General features: G+C 35.6%; 1 protein-coding gene across 4 annotated transcripts in view; it reads left to right on the top strand.

Moving 5' to 3' along the window:
* The window catches only part of CTNNA2 (catenin alpha 2), a 1,072,448-nt gene that overhangs the window by 1,034,509 nt on the left and 15,263 nt on the right, over positions 1-22,676 (top strand). For 3 of the 4 annotated variants that reach the window (XM_053924987.1, XM_053924988.2, XM_053924990.2), the window contains 2 exons: positions 134-268; positions 10,697-10,840. In XM_053924987.1, the coding sequence (XP_053780962.1) occupies positions 134-268; positions 10,697-10,840 (279 nt within the window). The remainder of the gene's footprint in view (positions 1-133; positions 269-10,696; positions 10,841-22,676) is intronic. The other variant, XM_053924989.1, reaches the window with a different exon arrangement.

Below are 22,676 nucleotides of genomic sequence, written 5' to 3'. Positions count from 1 at the left end.
TATAGAAATATGTTAAATAGAAGTAATTAAGGTATAGGACACTGAAACCTTTTCTTCTCACAGCTTTTCAATAGCAAGTCTTAGAAACTGAAGAGCACTTACTAACTGAGATCACTTTTTAAACGTTTTACAGTGTCCTGATTCAGCATGTAAGCAGGATTTATTAGCCTACCTTCAACGGATTGCCTTGTATTGCCATCAGCTTAATATCTGCAGCAAGGTGAAGGCAGAAGTACAGAATCTGGGAGGAGAGCTCATTGTATCAGGGGTAAGCTGGGACTTGGGCTTGACAATTTAGTTCCCACTATTGTACTTCAAGGCAAGAATTCTTGGCAACAGTACTGCTAAAACCACCAAACTACAGTGATTCACAGGGAGGTAGTTTAAAAATAAGTGTTATCACCATTATTCCAGACCTCACAATAACTCACAAAGAGCAATTTGATTTTCCAATTACCCAGTGTTTATACTAGCCTTGTAAAATCTCCATTCTTCATAAGGAAACTAATTTCATAGTCTGGAAACTGATTGCCAAGCTGTGACTATTATAATTATTTGGGGCTTTTGTATATTTACTCATTGTGAGTCCACATCTTTTTGTTAGTCCTAGTAATTTTAATTCTCTGTTTAGGAGCCAGCCTCTCTATGTGTGGATTGTGTTCACATGTTAGAGATGATGAAAACAATGGAAATTCATTCATCAGGTTCCAATGCATACTAGGTTACCAGTAACCCTTAAAAGCCAAAATGTTTGAATTTAATACAGGTTGATGTGCTGTTGCCAAAAACTAACATAGTTGTCAAACACTAACAATTATATATATATTTTTTACTTAATCATTCGTGTTTCCCTTTTCATGAAAATATAAGTATCTGGTTCATTTCATTAAATGCAAAGAAATAAGAAGTTCAGTGAATAAAGGATCGTGATTTCTTGGCAAGATTTTCAAATGTACGTGTTGAGGTTCTTCATCTTGGCTTCTTCTCCTTCCTCACCCAGTCCCACTCTTTCAACAAAAGTTGCCATCAATTATCGTGAACCTTTTGCAATTCTGAAGTGTGGCTCTCCCGCCTTTAGTTCTTTTCCCAGTCAACCATGGTGCTGCCTTTTTAAGTGTGGCATTACCATTATCACATAGGAAATGCTTTGTGAAAATCACACTGGTCATGAAACTCAATTTCTCCACAAGCCATTAAAAAAAAATCATCAATTTGAACATTTGATAAAAATATGTGGAAAAATCATTCTTGAATCCCAAGGTTTCAGTTCCTATATTATTTGGCTTGCAGAAATCACAGCTGGGAAAAGAGCTGACCTGGCTTGCATGGAGATACCATCTGGAAAGCCTGATCCATGCAATCCCACCTAGAGCCTGATAAATTAGCTATTTTGTGCCTCTTTCCAAAGCATAGTCACCTCTTTGCATTTCCCAAATGATCCTGCTTCAACATTCTTCAACAACCAAGTGCAATCTGTCTTGCAATGTGTTCTTTCTGCCAAGTTGGTAATTACCAAGATTCTCTCTGCCAAGCAGTGATCAAAACATTGCATCTCCTTTGCTTCCTTTCTTATCTTCAGCCTCAATGGTATAGTTTCCCATACCATTTAGCTTCCATGTCCATTTGTATATAGCTTCCATAGAACTGAGTGCTTTTTGTTTAGCTTGCCTTGTGTGCTTTCATTTGTCACTTTCCAAATCTTAGTATTTATATGGATGCGCAGAGCATCTTTGTGGATCTCAGACTCCACAACTTCATCCGGACAATATTTTACTGGCAGAGTTGCTCTCCATCATCCTCTCAGTACCCATTGTTCATCACTGCCTCCAGAGCTTCATTCCCATTGTCTTTTCCTCATTGAGATGTAGTCCAAATCATCACTAGCTTTTATCGCTTGCACTGTTGGCATTTGCAGAGGTGTTTGAGATTGAGAATACTATCAAGAAGCCTGTTTCCTTCTTTGAGTCTTACTGGCAAAGAACATAAATCCTTGCATGGGAGAAGGCTTCTTTTAGAAGAATATTATAAAACTTCATAATAATTCTGAGTCAAATGCATTATAAAGGTTTGCTATTTATTGCTCAATTATGGGCCACTCTTGGCCTCCTCATGATTTTTTTTTTCTAGCTTGATTGCTATTTGGTACCATACCTGCATCTGTAGTCTGTTATCTTTGCCACTTCTGCCTCCTCCTTATTCTTCATCCTCCTTCACTGATGGCTAATGGAGAAAAAAGTCAATATGTTTATTTTGCAAAATAGCCACAAATGGCTGCCTTCAAAGTTGTTAAAGCATCAAGAATGTGAGATCCCATACACTCAAATGTTCAATGATTTTGCCAAGAAAATGCACCCATGCTTTGGGCCCCATTTATTTTGTTGTATGGCATGATAAAGTTGCTATATTTTTTAAGGAGAAGCAACTACAGTATAATGCACAATAAAAAAAGGAGAAATACTTAAGTTTTTCTTCCTTTTCTCCTATGTTTATATACATGGGATTCAAAGCTGTGGTTTCTTCTCTGAAATATATGAAAGCCCCCAGGAAGATATGTTTGTTAGAAGTCAGAGTTTCTCCTGAAACAGGAGAGATTTGGATAGACTATTTCCATTTTGCCAAGAGAAATGATTTGTATTTCAAAATTCAGAGCCATTTTTACAGTCTTGTGCTGGCATGATGAACATATGTTAAAAAATGTATGTGTGCACAATTATACACTATGTCAGCAAGCGATGTTTTATGTGACTGTATGTATTGGAACTGGGAAAGGCCTCTTCTGTTGTATCTTCCCCTCATGTGAAAGGTGGCTCAGAAAACTCAATAGGTTATGGGGGACAGTGGGTACAAATGCTCTTCATGAGTCATGATAGGGAACTAAAGAAATAAAGCAATTTAGGATGTATGTTGGCATATGCTCATTCACACAACTGCTGTCTAAGAAGCACCCTTAGTTTTCTGGCTGGCAACCAATTTTTTAAACTCATTGTCTTGAACCTTTCTCAACAGCCAAATGGTGCCATTCTTATTAAATCTCAAAGTAGAAGATGCATTTGGGGTCCAATTCAGCTGAAATGAGTTGCTAAGGGGGTAATGGAAAAAAATAATTTAAAAACAATTACAGTTATAGAAATGTTAAAGTGAAAGTAGAGGACAGTAAAGTCCAGAAGATTGAACAATCTCGAAGTGTATAGACTGGCTTTGTTTGCTTAGGTAGGTATTCGCTTATTAAATCTCTTAAGCCAGTTTGCATGCATTTTGGGAAAAGAAATGTTGAAAGGAGAAAAGAAGAAAAAGAGAGGGAAGGTAGAGCCATGAAAGAGGGAAGAAGAGAAAACAAAGGAAAGAGAAACTTAACCATAGCATATCATAACTTTGTTTAGTGCATGTAATAGCTATTAAATATAACAGCATTGTATCCGCCATGGGGAAAAAAAAGTTAAGCTAGACTCTTTCAGTATGTATATATATACTGAATCCAAATAAGTTCCAAAGTCGTAATATGGAAATTATCTGAATATTTGATTGTCATGTGCTTAATTAATTTTTGCTCACTAGGATTCAGAAGATTTAATGGGTTCTTTTAAATTTAAAAAGAAAGATAAATGTACACATGCTTCGGAAGAAATAAAGCCCATTCCAGAACCCTCAATTATCTTTAGCTACCCAAAGACTTATCCTTTGTTCATTATTTTGAACATAATTAGAAACACTAGTGTGGGATTTTAGAATGTAGAATGCTGAACAGCAAGCTTCCTGATAAAATTTTTTTAAATTCCACTGTTTACGTTCCATTACAAGAGGCCCCTTATAAAAATGAAGCCAGGACACAGGAGCAATAGCCCTGCTCTGGACAGGAAGTTGATGTTCCAGGTCAGAGTTGGAGGGACATTTATGTAATGTAGAGCTAACTCCACAAGAAAATGCTAGAAATTTAATAGATTTTATTGCCAAAGTATGTCCTTTTTTATACTAACAAAATATAGAAATACAGTTGCAAATGAGGAACATTAGTTCCCTAAGTCCTTAAGCTGACTGAGTGGAGCCCAAACCTATTCCTGAGGGATTGAGTAACTCACCCTAATGTGCACTTTTGTTCTTTGCCTTTTAAATACCTCCTTTCCAAATCTGAATCCCTCCCAACTGAGTTATGGAGAGGAGTTTGACAAGGTGAGCAGGAATAATTTGTGACATTGGTAGGATTTGAATTAGTAAAGAGAAAATTGGAGCATTATGGGTCAATTACAGTCATTCTTAGTGCCTGTGTTTCACATCATTAAAAAAAAATTAGAATCAGTTAAAATCAACATGAACATTTATGGTAATGAATGGAAAGCATTCATAAAATACTGAAACTGATAATATTCATATCAATCTTACATAACATTGTCATGTAATCAGAGATATGTATGAGAATCTGCACACACATATACTCAACAGATACACTTGATTTGACATTTACTCCCTATCCCTTGAACAAGCAATAATGAAGAACCCAACAAATAGTTGAAAACCATGACGTGTCTGATCCAGTACAATGCAGGGAAAAGAAAATGTGAGATTCATATAGATTGCATAATTTCGTAGATGCTATGTATAATTACACATATTTGTAAAACTTGTGGTTTTTTGAGATGAGAATTGCATTCTATCTGGAAAGTTCTGTTTTTCCTCATTAAAAAAAGCATATTTTGTAATGGGATGAAACAGTCATTGAAATAAGCATTGCACCTAGTTGTCTAGATCTGTACTTTAAGCAACTCTTTTGAGAATCTCCTTTTTGTATCTTCTGATTGTTTCTGTTGTGAATTTGTTATCATATCTACTGATCACAGTGTAGTAGTAATGGAAAAATACCTAAATTTCTAGCTATTTCAATTTGGGTTTGGAATGCATTTCTGAGCCTCATTTGAACAAAAGGGGATGTGTTTAGGGGATTTGCAGCAGTTCCAAAGATTTTATCCAGACCTTACAGAGAGAGGGTAGGCCAAGTATTTAGGTTAAAGGACTTTTCCTGATCTAGGGAGAGTAGTCCAAATCTAAAAAGAGTAAGATAAAAACAAAGTTTAGATTACAAATTGGATAGAGGGGTAGTGGAGGTACTCTGTATCCATAAGAAAATCAAATAGTTATTTATCATTTGCAGAATGGCACCCATTTTGCTAGTAAAATGGGTTATTGCATAATTCCATCTTTCTCCCCAAAACCTACCCCCAATCTGTTATGACAGTAAAACTAAAACCATGTAAATTCTGATCCCTGTATCAAGTCTTCCTTAGTTACATTTGTATCAGTGTATGTCATTGATTTTTGCACAATCCAATTTATGCAAACCTTCATGGAAAATAACCCATAAGTGGTTTTTCAGTGCAAATTTAATCTCCCAGTGTTATAAAAGTGACATTTAAAAAACTCAAGACATTATTTTTGGAAGAAATGGAAAATAAGACATTTTGTGAGCAAAGTAAAAATCTCCTTAGGTGTTAGTCATCATAGGAAGCTTTATGTCTGTTGCACCACACCTGTGTAGGTGTCTCCCTGAATTCAGATAGTCTTTTGTAAGGGAGGATGCTATTCTGCCCTGTCGGAAAGTGTGGTTAGAAAGAGTATTTCAGTTAAGTACTCTATGATGGTGACCATACACTTGTCAATATGTTCCATTCTATTCATTGAAAAACAAAATCAGTTATTCACTGATGGAATTAAACGAGATGGCTATCTTACTGAACTGTTTTATGCATAGAAAAGGGCTTTATATTCTAATGCTCTTATTCCAAAAAATAAGAAAACAGAATCTCTTTTGGCAGAACTGGGACATGAACCAAGGAAATAACTCTTTTTACCTTAAGTGGAGAAACATACTGATTGACCTAACTTGGATCTACTCAGTAGACTGATTGAATTACATCACCTGAACGTATGGGCTGAAGAGTTTTCATTTTAGTTTGACGGCATTATTACTTGTAAGAGTAGAAAGGTTAGTGGCTTTAAGAAGATATTTTTGCCTCAGATATTTCTGCCTCAGAAATGTCAATGCCATTACCTGTCATTCAATCAGTGCACTTTTCATTCCTTTGGGTTTTAGAAGAGTTTTTTTTTTTAATGTTTTGAAAAACCTCTAATTAAAAGAAGGAGGCAAATAACTCACACCTTAATCTATTAGCAATTAATGTCTTAGATTTCAGTTAATATTCTGTGAATTATTTGGCAGCCAAAGAATGATATTTTGTGAAAACCTGGGAGTTAGACACATGGGAGTTACCTAATAACTGTGAAACACTCGCAACCCTAGTTAAGAAGTACTGGCTTATAATATTTTCCAATTAGACATTATTCTAATTATGAGGTATTAGTTATATGTGATAAGTGTCTAATTTTATTCTAAGATGTTTATTTAGTAATGTGTTTTTAATAATTATACCTATAGTAGTGCCTTAGGCGGTACCTCCTCCCATTTTTAACTAGTTTTGGATTTGTGAAAGCAAGTCCAGATGCACCTGTTCCCTTCAATTGAACCAAATCATGGGAATTTAAAGTGTTGAGTGAATACCTTTATTTAGAAACAGTATTAGTAATTCAGTTCTTGCTTTCTGTCTACACTTCGATTTGTCAACGGTAGTCAAGAAATACATTATTTTGAATTGGTTACATGAATCAATTGTGATTTTTTTTGTTCCTAGACTAAAGGAAGTTGAAGAAAAAGAAGGTAATGAACAAGTTGATATAAAAATAAATTTAAAAAGAGATTGACTTTAAAACCTTATACTAAATATTATCTGGGGATTTCATTATTGATTTTGCACATTTTTTCAATACCTCAGATAATAAAAACTAAAAGAAATAAAGAGACCCTGATAGCAAAACAAATAGAATTTTTTGTTTTATACTAGATTTTAAAAAATTTTGACAATCTTTTTCTAGAAAAAGATCAGTGTTTCCATATGTTTTTTCTAATTTCTAATGACAAACTATGAATTAAAACTTCAAAGAGTTGTACTTATTTCTTGTTCACATTAGCATATTTTCTGATTCATTGAATTCAACATTTGTATTGCATTCCAACTACATAAAAGGCATAGTGCCAAATATCAGTTAGATTAGGGTATTTAAAGTCCTTTATCTCTAATACCAAATAATCTTCCTGAAAAGGATAAATTTTTCTGTCTATTGTGCTTTAATTAGCTTGTGTAGTGTATTGTTTTTCATTTATTTTTTTCATCTTACTGTTTAGTATTCTCAGGTAGAAGAACAGGGTGTCTGCTAATGGGTACCTCTGTGCATTCACTGTTTCTTGGTTTTCTATATTCTGCAAATAAAAGTGTGTTTAACTTATTATCATCTACATTCAGACCCTACAAATTATTTTGTTGAATGCTTTCTTCAGCTTAATGTAAATGATTTATAAAATATGGCTTTGATCACAGTCCCGAGAAAAAAAAATATGTGCCATGTTATGGCCCATGAATCTTATAAATAAGAATGACTTTGGGATGGACAATGAGGAATCTTCTTAGTTCAGATTATCTTTTACTGTTTCAGAACACATTGTCTTACTGTATTTTGAACAGTCATTTTTCTTCTGAATAATAAATGCATTTCAAATATTTTATAGTAATCCTATTTTCTTGAAGGCAAGCTTTCTTAATTTAGACTTTAATCCTTGCTCTCATTATTAATACTGTATCTTACCTGATTGCTTTATTCCAAATACCTTCATCTGTGCAGATGCCTTGCTGATAATGAACTTGACTTCCTGGAACTCTGACTAGATGTTCTGTCAAATCTGCACAACTTGTCTCTTGACCCCATTCACCCATTTCCTTTTGCAAATCTGTTTTGCAACTGAAGAGAATAATATCCTGAGAAGTTCCACTCAACATCATCTTCTAAGAACCATGTGCTCTTTTAAGCTTAAAGGTCTGTATATGAGACAGTATCATAAACATAATATATATTTTTTTAATTTGAGAACTCCTGATTTAAATCTGTTGCCATCAAAATTGGATTCTCATTTGCCATTTCTCTTCAATAATAACATTTTAGTGAAATTGCATGCCAACTGTCCGATTATGTCTTCCATGGTGAATTACTTTGTAAATACATCTGTATGCAGCTCAGTCTTTCAGAGTGTACAGATTATTCCACTTGACTTTTCTCAATCCTCTTCACTAAGAAGTTAACTAAAACCTTTTTTTTTTCAACAAAGAAAAATTTGAAGCCAATCCTACATTTCTCTTGCCAGAGTACAATTATAATCATGACTCCAGTAATGGGGTCTCTTGACTGAAATCTTACAATCACTTCATATCTTATCTTGAAGGGCTAACGAATCCATCTTTGTAATGCCATAAAAAGTATGCATCAAATTTATAGTTGCCATAAGACTTAGTTTTCTTAAATAGTGTCAAGAAGCTAGACCCAAAGAATAGTAGGAAATTAGGAAATTGCTTGATCCTGGCATTGCATTCCATGTCAAAGACAGCTTGGTTACTTTAATTAATATAACTAAAGACATCACGTTCAATCATACTAAAATGTCAGCACAGTTCACCACTCTGCATCCTTTTGATGCAGCCTAGTTTTGCATTGGGTTCCTGAAGTCATGCTTCATTTCAAAATAAACAACAGATAATTAATAAGGAATAACAATAGATTATAATCTAACTCATTTGTTTTAATATTTAAAAAGTATTTAACTTCATTTTTAGTTTAATATCTTAACATAGGGAGAGTGTGCCTTCTTTGATAGATAGTAAAAAGTCTTAAGATATTTATTGGAAGAATGGGCAAGTACCACTATTTTTAAAATAATGAACTTTAAATTTTGTACAAAAGATTTTATGATACAAGTAAGTTTCTAATACATAATAATCCTTTTGAAATTGAGAAATGATGATAAATGAGTTCTGTACAATGGTAAAATCAAGAAATGCCTAATTTCTAAAATAAAATGGGATTGTTATAAAGCATTAAAAAAAACAAGGATAAGCCAACTAGTCAATGATCCAATATGTAAAAACTGGAAGACAGTAAGACTTTATAGAGCCATTGATTGGGAAATCTCATGCAACAAAAACCATCAATTATAGAATTTGTATTTAGACTTGCAATGATTGAAAATGGAAATAGAATAAGGAAAACATACAGAGTATTGCTGCTCCCTCTAATAAGTATAGAAAAAGTCAAGTATAGGAAAAAAAATTTGTTCTTCTAATATGGCAGATATTTTTTTCTTTTCTATTGTCTTTTATTCTCTCAGGATATTCTTTAAATGTCTTTAACATTCATTTTGAAGTAAAATATGAGAGTAATGTTGCCAAATTTATAATTGGTTTGAATTTAGTAGCTTTTGTGTTTCAAAATACTCCCTAGTCTGTCAATTTTGCTTAATTTTAAATTGAGATTACCTAATACACTTATGTATTTAATGAGCTAAGAATGACAGAACTAGAAATAGAACTATATTGGCTCAAAACATAAGAACATAATTCCAAATTGGGAATATTGTTTATCTGCATATAGAAACAGCTATTTAGGCTTTCCCTCTTTATTATGCTATGAATTGCAAGCCATTATTCTGAATCTTTTACTAAAATATTTTCTGTGGAGAGCGAGAGAAGACTACCATGCGGATGGCTTCTGTTCCAGCCTGTTCTTCAATATTGCCCCTTCCTTTTAATTTGTCATAATACCCAACTGACAACTTCAAGTAGTTCATATTTTAAACTTCTAAATCTTCATTTGAAAAAAAAAAAACTTAGTTCTCTCCACATTATTTTCCATCTTAGATGATTTTAAAAAATGGACTCAGAGGTTAAACAAAGCTACAACTTTGGACTATAGCAGAATTTCATGTGACAAAAATGTTTGGTCACTTAGTATCTCTGAGTCACTTAAACCTGACCTCTGAGAGCAGCAGAGCAGGGCACCTTATGATTGTAGAAATCTTGCTGTTTGATTTTTTTTCTCTAGTTTGAAGGTATACAGGGGAAAAACTTACTCAATTCTGTCAGAAATATTTTATGTCAGAGATAACATTTTAAGAGCTATATTTTAAAGGTAGAAATAGGCATTGGTTATTGGCTTATCTTTTAAATTGTTCTTGTCATACAATCCACCTGTGAGTGCAAAAAGCAAGAATAAAAAGAGTTGCAGTTTTAGAAACAATGAATGCCTTAGTTCTTCAGTGATTCCAATGAAAGAGGTAAGTATCCCTTTAGTATCATTACTGTCTGGATGTACAGAGGCCCAAAGGCTTGACGAAGGTCACACAGCAGGGCAATGGAACTTCCAAGAAAGCCATCTGAGATTCCCCATGTACTGTTCCAGGCTTTAAGAGCTTCAGCCCTTGCTTTCTCTCTTGGTGATCTTCAATGCTTTAAGTAGGGGATTCTTCCCCTTTGAACCCACTACGGTTGTCCCCTACAATGCCTGACAAGGCAGGGTGCTTCTTCATCCTCCTTCTCCCAGATGGTCCACTTACCTGTTCAGGAGAACCAATGAGGAATCCTAATGGCCGGGCTACTTAATATCACAGAGGCCCACCCATCTCTTTCAGCACCTAATTCCTTCATATGCCTCTTTCTCCTGATTACCCACTCCCTCTTCCACCTCCCTGATCCCTTCCCAATAGGGTACGTTTTATTTTTTCTCTTGCTCTCTCTCTCACTCTCTCTTTTCTGTATCTCTCGGAAATCAGACAGGAGTTCAGAGCACTTTCACTACCTTTTATGAGGTAGATTGTGATGTCATAGATGGGGGCAGGGCTAGTCAACTTTCTACCCACCTCCCAACCTGTGCTGAGGGAGCTCCGATCGGGAGTGGAAGCAGTGATTCCTCCATGGTGAGTAACTTTGCTTTCTAATCTAATCTGTCTCATTGTAAACATTACTTTTGAAAGCAGGCGGATGGGGTTTCAAGGAGGTAAAGATGTGACCACTGAAGCCCTCTTTACTTACTATTAACCAACTTTGGGAAAAGGATCCACTTATTTATTCTCTATACAGGTGAAGAATTCTAGAGCACAAATACACTCTTGAAGCGTGATCTATGCTTGAGAAATGAAAATGGTATTTTCATTCCTCTATTTCTCAGTCTTTCTTCCCTTTGGGACTGAAAGTCATTGCATATGAGGAATGGATGCATTCTGTAGTCCTTCGGTGAGTTTCTCTAAGGAGTTTGTCTTAGGAGGATGTGTTCTTCTTCATTTGAAAGATTTCTGGATCACAGAATATTCTTTATTGATGTTTGCCCAGAGAATCAGTCTGCTCTTCTAAAATTGTGGGATAAAACTGTGAAGAAACTGATACATAGCATTATTAACAATTTTGGTTTTGATGTAAACAAGTGAGTATTTCTAATGCAAAGACTAAAATATTTATTTTAAAAAAGAGTCGCCATTCTTGCAAGATTAAGGTACAGCCATTTCAAGTTGTCACAACCAAATTTGCTGCCTTCTTTGTTGCATGTAATAACACTGCCGCTGTTTTGTTGGATTTTTTGGTAGTTAAGAGCTGTGAAAAGTTGCTGTCCTTTGTTTCATTTAGAGTTTCTGTTACTGATTGTTTTTTTTATATGCCTTAGTATTTAGAAAGAAAAGACCAACTGGAGTGAGCATTTTTCTCCACCTTTCTTGTTCTCTCCTGGATACCTATTAAAACTGTCAAGATGCCAGCTTCTATATAAAAGGGCAAGAAAGTTCGTAGAGGTGGTTAAATCTTTAAGAGATGTTAGGCATCAGGGTGGGTGTTTTTAAAAGGACTTGACCATCAGAACGTTAGGCCCTGTTACTTTTCATGAGGCGGGATAAAAGCACCCTAGTGTGGATTATCAGTATTATGAAATACAAGAAGGTGCCATTTTTTTCCAAAGTAAAACTATATCCGAGTTAATTGGTTAAGTATGGATATTGATGTTGGAGAACTGGGGGCAGTTTAAAAAGAGGAGTCCTTTCTCATCAATAGCTTTTCTCATTGTGGAGATCTTCAACCTTCCTCCTCCCCCAACTAATGCACTTTAATAGCTCAAAAGCAATAGTCCAAAAATGGACTAGAGCTGATAGTACCCTTTTTGTTACCTGGGGTGGAGTAATATGCCAATTTCTGCAGTCATTTTCCCACCTATGCTTTCTAACTTAAAGTAACTATGATGGTAGGGATTTCAAGTACAATGAGGAGAAATAGAGCCATGACTGACCAATAAGAAGATTCAGGTGATAATCACCTGCCGTCAGCTGAGTACTGCCCTGTGGGTAAAGTCATATATATTGGGTGATATATATTGGGTACCAGAAACACATGTATTAGATGATGGCTCTCAAGTCTCTGGCCTATCTTTCATTAAAAATGCCAGACCCTTGAAACTACCAGTACAGGACAATTTTCAGTGCCAGAGAAGTCTGAAGTCTAATCGTAGCTCAAGTTTTTAATGTCTTTTATCAACCCTCATACAGCTGCCAGGTAAGAAATGTTCATATTTTACAAACCCTTGGAGTACAGTCATCTTTAAACTTCGTGAGTTAAGAACAGTGTGTTGTGCGCTTGTGCAAATTTAGAAAGTCTATCATGGAATGCATCGTGTATGCACTTGTTTATTCTCATGTGCATGTGTCATTTACAGTGGTGTTCAATGTTTTTAGGTCCACTTTGTATGTATTAAAGTTACCATTTAAAAATACATTCATAAATTGTGCTCTAAATGGAATGATAAATTATAACAGGAGTTGCATTAACCTGGGGTCTGAACACTGGTCCTATTTCTGTCACTGAATAAGGTAATAGCGTAAATTATTTAGGTATTTTAGGTTTCTGTTTTTTCATCTGTAAAATGATGATAGATGATCTAATGGATATATCCTAAAATATTCTTGCTCTAAAAATCTATGGTTGTACACTGTATTTTTGAAGAAATGGTTTATGGGAAAAATTAAATATTTGATGAGACGTGGTTTTTGTATAGGTCACAGAATTATTCATACCAAAAAGAAAATTTCAGTCCAAACTAGGTTTTTAAGGTGTACTGCATATGTATAAGTGGGTCATGTTCTTTTAAATGTAAAATATCAAGCCCATGATAGATAATTATGTGTTCATTTAGAAAACTGATTTGTTTTTTAACTCTATGATTCTACGTTATTCTGATTTTTGAGATTAAAAAAATCCTGTCTACTAGAAAATAGATGGAGCTAGGTCTTATAAGATTCTAATATTCAAAATCATTTTTGTAATATTGCAAGAATTTCCTTCTGGTGTTTTCTTTTGGTTGAGTTCTGAACTGCTGTGTACTGAGCCATATGCTGTGGGGGATAAAAGAGATGTAAAGCCCGGCTCCTGCTCTTGAGGAATGTACAACCTTTTTGGGAGCCCAGACATATGTCAAGTGCCACCTTAGAGGTGAAGACAGTAAGTGTTAAACAACCAAGAACTATCCGATGGCCAGGGGAGTGCTGGATTGCACGGGGAAGGCTTTGTGAGAAGCCAAGGGCTTCACCTAACTTTGAGCAGAGTGGTTTAGATTTGAATTGTGATACAAAGGACTCTGGGGAGCATTTCAGGTCAGTAAGGCCACAGAATTGTAAATGTTACAAGGAATATCTTGTGTTTAGATATGTCATGTGTCAAAAATTGAAGTTGTTGCTTATAGTCCAGCCCCATACTTTTCCCAAGCCATTCCCCCCCACTAATCATGTACTGACTTTACAATATATGATACACCTGTTAGAAGAGTTGAGGAGGCTGCGAGTGAATTCCAATGTCTATTTATTAAGATATAATCAGTCAGCTATTTTCTCAGTTACACAAAAGCTCATATGATCACTCAAAGCCCCAAATGTGGAAGAGAAATAAATAAAAGGAGGAATTAGGGACAGAAGGAAACTCTAGCTCTGAGACTTTCTGGTTTTCAGATGAAGGAGGAAAGGAGTGATCATTCTGAATAACCAATGGGATTATCATTGACAGATTTAGGAATGTTGATGGTCATGAAATGTCCATTAGCTAAGGAGAATCCATGCTGGCAAGATAATTTTCCAAAGCAAAAGGAAGCTTCTCTGTGTACCAAGCGGGAATCAGATTCTGCTCTCAAACAAACAGCGTTGAGAAGGCTTAAACACTAAACAAAACTGCACATGATTGTGCAAATCTCTCTCCTAATGCACATGAAAAGAGGTTATTGATTTGGGCATGATTTGTCCACATTGACCAAGAAGAACATCTACATTTGAAAGCCTCTCTGTTGCCATAGATGGTTTGTACTGTATACTTTGCATCATGTGGAGGGCACTGTTTTTTATATTGCTTGCCATCCAAGTTCCTTCCAAGTTTTTACTTTGGCCTTAGTTACTCCTTGGACTTCCATGAAGAGAACTGCTTTACCCCCTATCCCAGATTCTAAGGACTTGGTTTACATCATCCAATGAAATCTTTCTTAATTTCCTATCATGACATAAAAATTAATTTTTAGAATGTATTATCTCAGAAAATCACTTTCAGAAGCTAAACTTGTCTATATGTGAATGATGAAGTAACAGGATTAATATCAGTCACACAAAGAAAGTAACAGTATCTTAAAACTTTCTTGCAAAAAAGTCAAGTAGGACTTACATAAAACTCTGTGGAACGTATAGTTTATTAAACGAAGTTAGAAATATTAGAATTATATTTGTCTCAAGAGAACAACGACAAGGATGGCAACTGTTCCCTCTTTCCCTTGAATGTCTCTAGAGGTAATTTTAGAAAGAGAGGATCAGTTAGATTTATAATTTAACAAATATCTATTGAGTAAATAACATGTGATATTCACTCTCTTATGGATGGACATAGCATTGGTATGAAAAAGAGACAGAATTAGTAACTGTGATGGATTATAATAATCACTCTAACTGAAGTACATGCAAAATGATGGAGGCATTCCATAGAGAAGGGGGAGAGGAAGGTTCATAAGGGGCAGGGGTAATGTTTTTTAAGCCTTCAGAGATAAGTGGATAGATGTTTCCAGATAGAGGAGGAAAGAAAGGATTAGCCCTTGAGGGAAACAGAATGCTCACAGTATAGGGTGTAGATGTAGTCTGACTAGAACTGCAGATCAGATGTCAGAGGTGCGTAGAAAGATGGAGAAAGGTAAAAGATGAAATTAGAAAGGAATGTGGAAGCTGGGTAACAAAGATATTTTTCTCACCCATTCTGATTTTAATGAGTTTCTCAGAATAGGCAGAAGATTATCTGCATGCTAGACCCAGCAGGGGCTGGGAGGAGACTTAAAATACAGACTCCTGGGCCATGCTGCAGACTTCTGGAGTCCATCATTGTAGGGATTAGTTCTTGGAATCTGTGAGTAGAAGCTCCATCTGACCCTCAAACTACACTAGGTGACCCAGTTTTACACCAGAGTTTTAGAAAATCCACAAGGCAACAAAACTGACTCATTATATATCTATGTTCTTGGAAAAAGATTCAGGAAAACAAAGTATTAAAATATTAAGAATAAAAAGCTTGGGAAAAATAAGACTTAAAGGTAATATAAAAATATTCTTGAGAAAATTGGTTTGAATTTTGGTTAAGTTTAAAAAATAACTATCTGAAATGATGGTGCTTATGTATAAAAAATTACTAAGTGATGCTATGAAGTCTCCTTGAAGGAAAGGCATGAAGTTCCACACGTTTAAGGGAGCATCTTGCATGTTTTATTGTCGTACTCCAGTGCAAGGAGTTCATGAAGTTCAGAGCTAAAGGGTTCCCAGCTCTCGGGTTGCGCCAATATCAGGGATAGAGGCAACAGTCCAGGACCGAATTTGTTTCTGCATGGTATTTTTTGGTAGAGATATTTGGCTACTTTTTTTTAATTAGATGAACTTCATTAAAAAAAAAATGAATGTATGTATTAACATTTCTATCATGATTGGAAAACTCAGGCTGTCCTGCCCGTATATAAGGCCTGACCTATATGGTCTATGTTGAAAAGTATATTAATTATGTAACTATATGTTAATCAATAATCATTTAGAAGTGCTAACTTTTTTGGTTTATTTTTTTCCCCATGGTAACAGCTGTTATCCTATGCCCGTTAGTCTGTGTAGAAAGTTATACAGCTGTTCAAAGACGTAAGAAGAAAGAGGGACTAGATGGGTATTTTACATTTGACTAAGGTGTGAGAATAAACCCTGGCCTGGAAGAAGGCGAGTCTCAGGTTAGGGCAATGAGCATCAGCTCTGGATTGAATCCCCTAATTGTTTTACATATTGTTCTACTTTTCTAGATTACCAGAATCTTTTGTATTTTTCTGAGAACTTTGTTGTTTAGAAGATAAGAAATGGTAGGACACTTTGCTTTTTCTCCATATTTATCTGTTTATGCAGATAACTGAAGTAACTGTTTTTGGCAGACTCTTATACTGCCACATGCTAGAGGCAGTGGACTAGTGGGATGCCAGTTCCTGCCATTAACTGAGCAACCTGGACTGGCACTTGGGCATGCTGACCTAGAGACCTTTTCGTTTGTTCGTTCTTTCCAATGACGTGTAGCCCTGCCATTACGCCCACACAGACGAGTGTAGCCTTGGGTGGAAGGTGTGCCAGGCACATTATTTATCTCAAGGCCTAGCATTTTACCTTAATAAAAGCCAAGCAGAGAACAGTAATGGCCACATGGTTTTGATGTCAGAGATCTGCAAAATAAATTAGACAATACTTTATTCTCATAGGTAGGATGTTAAAATTATGAGCAAGGTATTGTTGTTAGATAGGAATTTTGAAACCAACTGTATGTTTTACAATCTGGGAAATATTGGGCAATATTCTTAACCTCTGTGGTTTCACTTTTGATTTATCAATTGTAATAGTAATGCCACTTGGGCCACAGGACAATTGCATGTAGTAAGTAGCAATTATTAATAAACTAAGATACATGTACCAGGCACTGTGCTAAGCATTTTACATGCTTATGCAGTCTGTTTCCCAGTCATCCTATGGAGAAGGCATCTCCATTAAAAATATTAGAAAAATGAGGTTCTGAGAAATTAAGTCACTTCCTGGAGGTCACAGAATTAGTGGTTGGTGTGTTGCAGTGCTTCCAGGAAGGCTGCCTCGATATCCTCCCACAGCGTGATGAGATCTGTCATTCCTGATATGACACCACAATGTCATAACATGTAATTGTATGTCTCCCAATTAGTCCGTAAGCTCCATAAGGACAGGAAATGCATCTGAATGTTCATTTTTCCCCTGGTTCTTTGCACAATGAGCACATAATGTGTGCTTAATACAGTAGCTTCTTTGTCATTCTTTTTGCCATTGTAATAAGTTATCACACTGAAAAATCCTAGTAAATGATTCTGGTCTATCACTCATTTATTCATTTGTTTCTGCATGAAAGCACCTGACTTTGTTTTAAATATTATATTTCAAAGTGCATCAAGATCTGGGGCCAAAGATCAAGTAATTTTTTTCCAGCTAGCAAGTTTCTTTGTAAATTACTTTAAATTTTCTGCTACATTAAATAGATTTCTTTTTTTAAAATTCATGGTATGAAAACATACAGAATTTCTTTCAAAAGAACTGAATTAATCAAATTAGTTACTTATTTCAAAAAGAAATTTGAAAGTAAGGGCCACAGTGGCATGGTTAGTTTCATTTGCCCTCACACATGAAGGTTATGATATATTAAAAGGTTAATTATATTTAGGCGTGAAATTTTGCTTTTTAATTAAGTATCCTAAATTATTAATGCCCAATAATAGTCATTTTATAAAACCTTGCATGTGTTTTAATTAGGTTTAATTACAACTGCATATGACAAATCATCCAAATAGAGTTGTTTCTCTCTCATCTAGGTCTATATGTAGTTCAGGGTCAATATAATAAGCCCAAGGACTCAGACCCCTTCTGACCTGCTCTACTTAACTGGGGCTACTATCCTCAAGTTCATTTTTTGGTCCAAGATGACTGCTAATTCTCTACCTTACCATTTTCCACACAGGAAGAGAAAGGAGGTTAGAGGGTAAAACAGTGTTATACTTAGCTGTGCCTTCTTTAAGGAGATTTTCCAGGAATATCTGTTTCACCACTTCAGCAGTTTCTGACATCATATGAGGAATCTGAAAAAAAGAAAAACTGGGGAGAATTAGGCATGGGTTTGCATTTCTTGCCCATGTATGACCACCATTAAATGGAACATGAATTGAATTCTGAATTCCAATAGTTACTGTGTGACCTTGGGCAAGTTTTCTTTTTTAATCTGAGTCCCTTTTTTTCATCTATAAAGTGCTAATGATATTTATGCTTACTTTATTGCATTGTTATTTAAATTAAATATGTTAATATGTGCCACCCACATATTAGCACAGAACCCAGAATGGAGAAGTACTAAATAAATGGGTAGCTATTTGTTTTTCATTATTTTGTCTCTTCCAGTAAAAGATAGTCTTTTGCATGATGTGGGTACTCTTGTGTTCTCTTTCATCATGTTGACCCCAGTTGAGCCATTGACCATGCAGCCATTAACCACTAGCTAAGGGCCTGCCCTGCTAGAGATTATATGCTTTTGTCATTGGGAGTCCTAGAAGAAATGCTTACAGGTGATCATTGAAAATACAGAAGAGAATGGCCATAACAGAAAAATGAGGTAGTGGTTCTCATATTTAATTTATGGAAGAATCACATGGGTAGCAGATTACAATAGAGATTCCTGGGCTCTGCCTACACAGTTTTGAGACTCACATCAGAGATCAGGAATCTGTATCTCATTCTTAGATGTTTCTGATGCACCTGACAAGTGGATCACACTTTGAGAGCTGCTAGTCTAAGAAATAGATGGAAGGAAGCCCTATGAGCTGCAGTGAGAGCTTTCTAGGACTTGACATTAGTTTTGACCCTTTCCTAAGAAACCTCTTGGCTTATTCCATTTAGCTATTTTAATCTAGCCTAGATTGGATAATTCTTAGTTTTGAGTGTTGTGGTTTTTCACTGTAGGGTATTTAGCATCATCTCTGGTGTCTCCCCACTAGTTGATTGTAGCAACCTCCCTTCCCCAGTGGTGATAATCAAATGTCCTCAGACATTGCCCAGTGTATCCTGGGATGGAGATGGAATTGCCCTTGATGAGAACCATGGGTCTGGCTGAAATCTTGACCTTTTACTTAGAACACACAGACTATCTGAAATGGAGGCATTTACCTCTTCCCTCTAGAAGGGAAAAGAATGGGAGGTACAATGATTCCAGTGTCTTGTGTCAAATACCCACTCCAAGCTTGGCATCAGGGTATGGTTGAGAACTTTCCTAGAGCAAGACTCCAGATACCCCATCACAATCATCCTCTGGTCATAATCTTAATTTACTTTTTAAAGGTGTTTAACAACCACTTTTAGTTACCCCAAATCTTCCTGTCTTAGAGACGCAGTTATTTTTACTCTCAAAGGCAATTGAGGCTTTGGCAAGAATATTGTTTAAAGCTTTAGACAAGGTGAAATGACTTCAATTTATTGCTTTTTACATATAAGGGTATTGAGGTTAAAAATTCAATTGTTTTCATGGCACTTTAAAAAAATAAATCCTTTGCACATATCATTGCATATTAGCTTAGCTATTGTAATGTTTCTTTGTATATTAATCTTTTTGAGGAGATAAAAATATGTACACTTAAAAAAGTTAAACAATAATAGTTTATATTTAAAAAATAATATGAAGAAATGCAGCAGGCTGACGGTGTCCTTGAGGTTCAAATTATTTATGCACGTATTTTTAAGGTGATATTTAGCTCTGTGATGCTGAAATTAATGTAGGTGAGCCCTTGAAATCAAGCAAGTTATGGGTAGAAATAGAACATTTCATACTTTAGTATTAATGTTCTAAAGAGAGAATCGGAGAGCTGTAATGCCGTCCAGCTATAAAAGAGATTACTTTCTTCTAAAGATATAGCTGTAGTGTATTTGAAGAATTTCCCTTGGCATATTTTAGTGTATCAGGTAAAGAAATAATGAGGCAGCCTTTACATCTCATTATAAATATGGAGGTGATTTAACTTCGTCAAAGGATAGACTCATAGGGACTCCAAGACAGGGATTATGCCTTGAGGAAACTTTCATCTTAGTATCAAGCATGATTTTTACTAGGGACAGGTACTGTACCAGACTCTCTCTGACCCTTTAATGTTTATTCTTCTTCACTGGTTGAAAGTTGTCATTTCCTTGGAAGTTCATGAAGCACTTTTTTGTTTTTCAAAGTTTTCAAATTTCATAGATTTGAGGCTTTCTTTCAAAGGAACCACTAATATTTTTCTGATTTTTGGCAATACTGTTATGCATTGTCAGTCTTTTGAGGATACTCTGGCCTTTAATCTTTGGTTTTAAAATTTCTTGTACAGCTCAACCTCTTTTGTAAAGAAACAGACAGTATGGTGCCCATCTGTAGAGGTTCTTTGTTGGACCAAAGAAATAATATGTCCAGTTTTAGATTGAACGGAACCCTCTGGTGCTTTTGCTGCATTTCCCCTAAAAGTACAGTCACTCTTGGAGAAACAGATTGTGAGGTTCCAAACCAGGCCAAGTCCTGGCAGACACCTGTGTGGAGAAGTATCCTAGCTTCTCAGGGGAACCACCTTAAATGCCCTCCATTTTTTAAATTTTATTTAAAAGCTGTCAGAGCTAAGTATATAGCTATAAATACTCTGTACCTGGGAACAGATTCCATGCATATAAATCCCTGATAATTGTCTTATTAGCTAACAAGTTTCTTCTCCTATTAAAGAGTGAGGATAAATTGACATATCACTTTTTTGTGTGAGGATTATGTGATATAACATATAGGAAAGATATAATTGCTTGGGATGCTCAATATGTATTGGAGCTGGAAAACATCCCAAGTACATTAACCCAGTAAAGAGAAGTACTAATCCACTTTTACCAAGAGGACAGTTTATAAGTCAGTTGAGGAGTCAGCCTAAACTGAGAACTTCTCACTTAATTGACTACAAACAGGGGACACATACATGCAGTCCCATGTGGCTAATGCAAAAAACATGCCAGTATATAACTAGGAAGTACTTATTCATCAGTAGCCAGAAGTCAAACACTGAAGACAAGATTTTGGCATACAAATCCTTTGAAGAGAAAGCAGCAAATAAGCAACTAATTATCTGATTCTAGCAGCACTGAGCTGGAATCACGAAGGACAGCTCCATGGGTGAGCTGTTTATATCGCAAGAGTGGTTTATCTTCATTTTTGGTTGACCTTCTGTATCTCTTTTTGGGTTGCACTCTATAGACTGTGTTTAGGTCTCTGACAGAAGGTTCCTGTGTTTTATGTCTTTTGAGAATCATATTTCTTGACCATTCTTCATAAATGGGAGAAATGAGATTGTAGCTAGACCTCCCCACCCATACTTCATCCCCAGCCATGCACCATGTCAGGTGGAAGAAAAATCTCACCTCCTCTTGAAAGTAACTTGTTCTTGTTTTGCTAGGGCTTATAGTGCCCTCATACTAACCCATTATCTATTGGAATACGCTTCCCTGTGCAGAGCTTTTTGGACCTGAGTTTCCCAGGTGAGCCAATAAATTAGGATGAAGATTCTAAAAGAACTTCCAGAGGTACCCAGAAGTTATGCACTAATATTTTATAGCGATATACTTATTTAAAATTTGAAAGGTATTTTAAATATGCCTTCTCACTAGGATCTCAGAATATTTGATAAAATATATTGGTATCACTAACCTCAATTTATAGTCTGACTGGCATAGCCAAGATTAGAGCCAGTTGCTGTAATGGATAATCTTGTGCTTTGTGCAATATAAGGATGTTGCTGAGCTCTGTCCTCCATAGACTAGTAATTGAACACATTTGGACACATTCTAACGTAAACACACACACACACACACACATATATATACACATATATATATATAAATATATGTATACACACACATATATGGTTTTTAAAACTGTATCAGTCAACCTCACATTATATCATAGTGCCCACTGTATGGCAGACTAAAAGGTAATATAGAAATTTAGAATTACTATTTTTCATAATGTTTGGTTAAATAGGAAGTGATATGTATGGTAGCTAGAAAAAAAGAATTAGATGTAATTTAATCAAGTTGTTTTTGAACATGTAGATGACATTTTTAGTTGCTGACAAGAATATGAGTAAGTAGAAGATAATGTCACTGCTACTTGCCTAGTTTGTATCTCATGTGAATCATTATTGCAAGATTGGAAATTGGTGTTACATTTTTTCCTTTGTTGCCATAAGGAAATTCATCTCCTACTGCTTAGTCACATGACTGAATCATGTGAACAGTTAATATGCACCATAACTCATGCTTAGCTCCAGATAAATTGCACCAATAGCCAGAAATAAATTGTTTAGATCAGCCCTGGCTGGTGTGGCTCAGTGGATTGAGTGCTGGCCTGTGAAGCAAAGTGTCACCAGTTTGATTCCCAGTCAGGGCACATGCCTGGGTTGCAGGCTGGGTTCCCAGTTGGGGGCAGTCGAGAGGCAACCACATATCAGTGCTTCTCTTCTTCTCTTTCTCCCTCCTTTCCCCTCTCTCTAAAAATAAATAAATAAAATCTTGAAGCGTGCAGAGCAGACAAAGCCCATAGTAAAGTCCTGGTCAGGAAAGATGTTATCACAGTGAACGAATGGTAGTACGAATTTTGTGAACCCAAGTTTACAAAAAAGTTAAC

The sequence above is a fragment of the Desmodus rotundus genome, chromosome 5 (assembly GCF_022682495.2).
Source record: "Desmodus rotundus isolate HL8 chromosome 5, HLdesRot8A.1, whole genome shotgun sequence".
Lineage (NCBI taxonomy): Eukaryota > Metazoa > Chordata > Mammalia > Chiroptera > Phyllostomidae > Desmodus > Desmodus rotundus.
The sequence above is the reverse complement of the archived record's forward strand: the minus strand, read 5'-3'. Positions and strand labels throughout refer to the sequence as shown.